The 6819-nt window shown below is 39.1% G+C and overlaps 1 protein-coding gene across 1 annotated transcript; it reads right to left on the bottom strand.

The window, feature by feature from the left end:
* Window positions 1-2151: 2151 nt before the first annotated feature.
* LOC147493065 (uncharacterized) lies at window positions 2152-2991 on the bottom strand. Its single transcript, XM_086567735.1, has one exon. The coding sequence runs from the start codon at window positions 2989-2991 to the stop codon at window positions 2152-2154; it is 840 nt and encodes a 279-aa protein (XP_086423861.1).
* Between the last annotated feature and the right edge of the window lie 3828 nt (window positions 2992-6819).

Below are 6819 nucleotides of genomic sequence, written 5' to 3'. Positions count from 1 at the left end.
TTTATCATCTAATTTATATGTACAACCATTTGAATCACAAAACATGCAATTCACGGAAGCTAACTTAATGATCTTTCTTACACCTTTTCAAATATCCGAGTTCAAGACAATTAGCTATTGCATTTTTGAAATTGAACAACCCCTAGTAAATATTTTAGTACTTGATATTCATTCAGTCCAAAAGAGTATGTCACAGTTTACACCCTACTACTTCCAATTTTATCTATGTTTAGCTAACTTGAAATGTCTCAATTCCCAAGTTTTCTCAAAAAGGAAATGAGTAGTGGCCAAAAGAAGCAACCACAATTTACACCATACGTTTACTCTTACATCATATCTAATATCTCCAGTACTTCGCACAATAAGTAAATGAGCAGCCTTTAGAAAATAATTCGGTGTTAAGAATATTGGAAGAAACTTGATACTAGATGACTGAAAAATTGTAAATCTACTCATTCAGCATATGTGGGTTTTGCTAATAAGTAATACATAAGATCGAAATAGTCAGTTAAAATTAAACTTGTATTGAGAATGAGAACGTGAAGAAGCAGAGATAAGAAGTAGCTAAATTTGGGAAAACCTAAAAGTCCTTCGGGTTCTGATCGTATATAATGACAATAAGGTTTTGTAGTAAACTTTTGGTTTTGTCCCTCACTGTAACTTAAGTTCATCTTTCTACCATTACAACTATAGCCTATTTTCATATTCAAATATAAAATTACTGATGATCAAGAATAGAAACTGACCTCATTCATAAATATAATTATAAATCTATGATTTAAATTGGCCTTTGACCTTTATAGCAAAGCAAAAAACTTTACAAAATCTGCCATTTTCTTTTACATTGTATATATGAAGGAGCACTCACATTTGTTTTCCTTAGAAACTTGTGAGCCTCATAAACTTTTGACTGCCCACGAAGCTCATCTCCCAACTGCCAAAAGCTGAGCAGGTTCTCCATCTTTCAAAACCTTCACAAAATGAAAACGTGACATATCTTTCAATTATTATAAGCAGAATAAATGATCGGCATAAAATTGTAAGAAACCAATTTATCCAACTTGATTACCATTCCACTAAAGTACTAAATAGATATTCAGTCAAACCTCATTCTTCTATGCAAACAGTTAGTCAGAGAGGTAGATGACGAAGGGAGAAGGTAGAAAATGTACCTTTTTTGGGAACACGAAGTCGATATGTATATGTCTTCCATCCTAGTCCCTGTAGACACAATCAGCGGATATAAGGAAGACAATAAGACATAAAGCTGAATAAAACAGAAACACCTACCACTTACAACTCGATAATAAATGTAAATGCCCTAGATTAACAAATAAACTTATTCGATCAAAGCCCTGAAAGTTCAATTATTAATTTTTTATTTCTAAATATATATAGCTTGAAAGACAAAAATTGCACTAATCTCATGTCTTCGTATCTTGACAACATTGTTTGCGTTAGTGATTTAATCAAGGCCAGGTATCCCTGAACCAACTTCTGCCTTCCATGGTGCCATCATATTTTAAATCTTATATCATGATGAACATACTCTATCAAATGAAACATTTTCCTTGAGAGAATCCATTCATGGTTCCTATTTTACCTTTATCATAAGAGCTTAAACTCCATATACACACATGGCTAATTTCAAATATATTAGCCATTGCAATAATTACTCTTTTTTTTTTTTTTTTCAAGTTAAGCTAGGGTTAGGCAGACCCTCACCTGTATTAAACTTTAAACTCTTCTTACATAGATTTTTCCTCTCACATCTTCATTTACAATATTTTGTAGAACATGATCTATAGGAGGTACAAAATGTAAAGTGTGAAAATTACTAGATTGATCTAAGCCTACAAGGTAGTCTGCGGCTCTATTCACTTCTCTAAAAACATGTGAGAAGGATATGAAGTTGAATTCTTACTTTTTTAACTCGATGGCAGCAAGCACGTCTCGGCAGTACCAAGGTGTTTTCTCTCGTTTATTGATTGCATTGATGGCCCTCATTGAGTCCGATTCCACTTCAACTTCTTTATAGCCTTCCTCAATGCATCTGCTTACGCTCACTTTAATGGCCTTGAGCTCTTAGAAAATCACCGAGTGTAGACCCCCACTTCCTGTGAATCCAGCAAGTATCCGACCAATTCCATCTCACATAACTCCCCCATGACCTGGGCCATTGCTGCTAAGCGCACTGTCAATATTGACCTTGATCCAATCACCTACTGGTGGAGTCCAACTGCACTCTACATTGGTATGTTGCTTGTATTGGGCCTCAATGTTCAGTCTACTAAACAAACTTCTAACTGAGTCCGTGTCCTTTACCTGTGGCTTTAAGACTTGCAGATAAGTTCGTAAGTCTCTAAGCATCTTGTTGAAGACAACTAATGCCGGTCTTGCAGTTTGCCTAAACTTCCGAGCATTTCTTTCTTTCCAAATGTAATCCACAGTTGCGCAAACAAACACCTTATAAATCTCCCTCATATCATCTCTGTTACACAATCTAATAATGGTTGACCATTCTCTGTTGGCGTTACTGCTGTCAATATTGATGCCCAGCAGAGTTTTAACTCTGGAGAAGATTTCTTTTGAGTAGTTGCACTCAAAAAATATATGAAGGGAGTATTCTCTACTGTTTTGACATAAGCCGCAGGCAGATTGATTTAAAATCTTCTTTTGCACCAGCCTATCTTGAGTTGGAATGTTATTCGAAAAAAGTTGCCAAGTGGTGAAGCCATGCCGAGGTAGAACCCATCTTCCCCAAACCATACGGTGCCATTTTGTCTTTGCTCTTGGCTGTGATAGTGCAATGTACGCGCTGTTAGAGGTGTAGTGGCTGCTTTGGTGTGGGGTCCAGATTATCTTGTCGTCTGTAAGGTGCTTGTTGATTTCCACCGCTGTGATCTCTTCCTTTAAAGATTGTGAATGTAGTCTAGTCACTGCAGTGTTCCATATTCCTTGCGAGATGAGGACACTGACTTTTGAATTCATCGGAAAGTTCCATTCTGATTTGGCTTCAGCATCTTCAATCAATGGAGATCGAGAGCACCATATATCATGTCATAACAATGTATCTTTTCCATTAGAAATGGAGTATCTAATGAATTTTTTTGCTGCTTTCCTGGTGTTCAGAATGCTTCGCCATGTCCATGAGTAGTCCTGTGGAATATACATCAACTAGAAAAAAATTTCTTTGATGTGTTGCTTCCATGTCCAATCAACCCATATATTATCTTCTCTCGTGATGAGTTTGAAAATCAGTTCGCAATAAGCTCCAATGTTCCATTGCTGTAGATTCATAACTCCCAGCCCTCCTTCATCTTTGGGTTGACACACTGTGCTCCAGCTGGCTTGGTGATGTCCTTTTTTCATGATGGTTCCCATCCATAAAAATTGAGCACATGTCTTTTCGATCTGTTCCAACACTATATTGGGAGAAATGAAAGTTCTTGCCCAATATGTGTAAAAAGATAATAGCACTGAGACAATAAGTTGTAACCTCCCGGCATGGGAAAGGAGCCTTGATTTCCAGTTGGTAATCTTGCTTGTGACTTTCTCCACTAGAGGTTGACATTCTCTTATGCCCAATCTTGCAAATACGAGTGGAAGTCCGAGGTATCTTACTGGTGGTTTGATCAATTCCACACCTAAGATAGCAGCTAACGCTTGAGCATCTTGTGCATTTAGGCCTCCAGCTAAAAGGGTTGTCTTATGTTTGTTGATCTGTAACCTAGTAGCACTTCCAAAATCATCTAAACACTCCTTGATGGCTTGTATCGAGTCTCTCTCTCCTTTACAAAACATAAGCACATCGTCGGCAAAAGCTAAGTGAGATAATTTCACCTTCCTGCATTTCGAATGATATGAGATGGATCTATTATCGATGCTCCTTGTAAGAACACAACCCAGAATTTCATTACTAAGACAAAGAGATAAGGAGATAAGGGATCTCCTTGTCTTAGTCCTCTCCTTCCCTCAAAGTATCCTTCTGGAGTCCCGTTGATTAGAACCGAGTATGTTGGTGTTGAGATGCACAATTCGATCCATTTACACATGTTGGCTGGGAAATTGAACTGCTTGAGCATAGCTTTGATCGACTCCCAACTAACCATATCAAATGCCTTCCTGATGTCCAACTTGATAGAGCATCTAGGAGTTCCATGCTTTCTGTCATATCCTCGAAGAATTTCATGAGATAAGAGAATGTTGTCCTGAATTGATCTGCCAGGAATGAAAGCTGATTGGTTTGCCTGCACTATGTCATTGATAACCAATTTAATTCTATTAGAAATGACCTTAGATATACATTTATAAATGGTGTTACACAATGCAATAGGTCTAAAATCATCAACCTTGGAGGGGTTGGTGACTTTAGGAATAAGGCATATGAAAGTGGAATTTACACCTCTAGGGAATTTACAGAATTTAAAAGCATTTATAATAGCAGCAGTGAAGTCATAACCAACAATGGACCAACAAATCGTGAAGAAAAGGGGAGTGAACCCATCTAGTCCAGGAGCAGAGTTCTCTTTCATGTCAAAAAGCGCTCGCTTTACTTCTTTAGACGTGACCTCTGCTTCGAGCACATATTTCATATTGGGAGATATTCTGGCTTTGATCTGCAAGTTATTAAAGAACTCATCTTCACTTATATCGGCTGCATGGGTGCCCAGAATTTCAGAGTAATAATTAACAACTGCCTTAGTCACCTCAGCATGTCCTGAAACATTAGCCCCTTGTGAATTCTGAATCACCCAAATGCCACTCCTAGCTTTCTTTTCTTCAAGTGATTTGAAGAAAAAAGCGGTACATTTATCAACTTCTCTCATCCATTCACCTTCCTGTTTACTAAGGATTTCGGCTGCTTCGATACTTGCAAGTTCATTGTATCTCTGCAACGCTTCTTTCTCCTTTTGTCCCAAAAACTGATCCCAAGGATTTGCTTGAACTTGTCTCTGAACATCGTATAACCATTCTCTAGCTTGTTCTACTCTCACATGTAAGTTCGAGAATTTGTGCCTGGCCCATGGTTTAATCTTTCTTTCAGCATCTTCAATTTCTGTATGAGGATGTACATGGGGTTTGAATAGATCTTGACCTGCCAGACTTCTTGTAAAATCCTCTGAAAGTCCTTCTGTTCAACCCAATAGCTCTTGAATCTAAACGGCCAAGCCTTACTTGCAAGTTAGTTCCAGAGGAGGAGAATTGGTGAATGGTCCCATGCGGCAAAAATTTTACCTTAGCATTTGGGTGTTCACTGTTCCAAAGACTGTTTACAACGCACCGATCAATCTTGGACAAAATTCTTCCTTTTCCTTCTACCTTGTTGTTCCATATGTAGAAGAAACCATTGTAACTTATATCAAATAGCCCCGACCTTTGCAGACATTCCACAAACTCTTCTGCTTCTCTTGGCTGCATAGGCCTGCCACCCAGTCTTCTTCTGATTTAGTGATATTATTGAAATCCCCTGCTAATGCCCAAGGCTTATTGACAGAACAGTGAATGTCTTGGATATCTTTCCACAGTTTGAGCCTAAGAGATTTAGAATTCCGATCGTAGACTACGGTGAGGAGGATCTCTTCATTCGTAGGCTTGAATCTGATGTTACAATGTATGAATTGATCTGATTCTTGAAGTTTGCTTAACTCAATCTTGTAAGGGTCCCAGCAAATCCATATTCTGCCAGCCGGGTCCTTGCCATAGTTATGTACATGTTCCCATGTTGGGCAACAAATATTTTTTATGTAGTCATATTTGTTCTACCTAACTTTGGTTTCAAGTAGACCAAAAACGCTCAGCTTCTTTTCCACTCGCACCTTGTTTATTTCCCTAGCTTTCTCTGCTTCATTTGTCCCTCGGACATTCCAAAAGCACATGGATGATATCATCTATAAGATTTGTTTTTGGAGCCTTTGGGTCGGCCCCGTCCTTTCTTGCCACTGTTTTGATTTTTTTTGCTAGACTCCTGATGATTTTTGTTGTTGGGATTGCTTCTCTCACCACATTTCTTCCCTGATCTTGTTTCAATCCCTATCATTGTCCTCTGTTCTGTAGCAGTTAGTATTGCTACATTTACCTCAATTTCTGCGTCCTTGCAACGGTCATGGAAGTGCTCCGTCTCTATATCAGAAACCTCAGTGTCAGTGACAGCTACTTCGCCCACTTCCTCAATGCCAGCCAGTAACTGGAATCTACTTGCTTCCATGCTAAACCTCATGTAGTCCTCTTTGTCCATTCCCAAATCCAAAGGCTCAATACTGTCATTCAAGTGAATAACCATCGCCTACGTTTCCTCTACTTCACGAGGTGATTCAGGTCGTTCAGGTTCCCCTGTTCCCAGCTCTTCGTGGTACTCACTGTTCCCAGCCCCATTCCCCTCTGCTTCATAGTGCCTATGTTGCGCATCCGAGATCTGATTAACCCTCTCTTGAGCTTGTGTCACAACTGCCTCTGTTGTGCCCACTTGCTCAGTTCTTGTTGTGCCCACTTGCTCAGTTCTGGGTCTCCATTCCTTTCCTTGATTCCTTCTTTTTAGTCTCTTCCTTTGACTCTTGGACAGTCTCCGACCATCTGTCGGCACTTCTTGTTCCATAGGTTCCTTCCCTCTGTTCTTATTCTGCGGAATTTCTTCGTTGCTACTTTGCTCTTTATTCTTATTAACTTGTCGACACTCAGAGACTAAATGTCCAACAATCTGGCAATGGTTGCAAAACTTCGGGAGAGAGCCATATTGTATCTCTTGCCAAAATTCAACCCCAAGCTCCGGCACTTCAACGAAAATTTTGTTGGGAAGTGGATTCGTCAGATCTATCTCCA

This window comes from Coptis chinensis, chromosome 6 (assembly GCF_015680905.1).
Source record: "Coptis chinensis isolate HL-2020 chromosome 6, ASM1568090v1, whole genome shotgun sequence".
Lineage (NCBI taxonomy): Eukaryota > Viridiplantae > Streptophyta > Magnoliopsida > Ranunculales > Ranunculaceae > Coptis > Coptis chinensis.
Note: the sequence above shows the minus strand (reverse complement) of the source record. Positions and strands in the feature narration are given on the sequence as shown.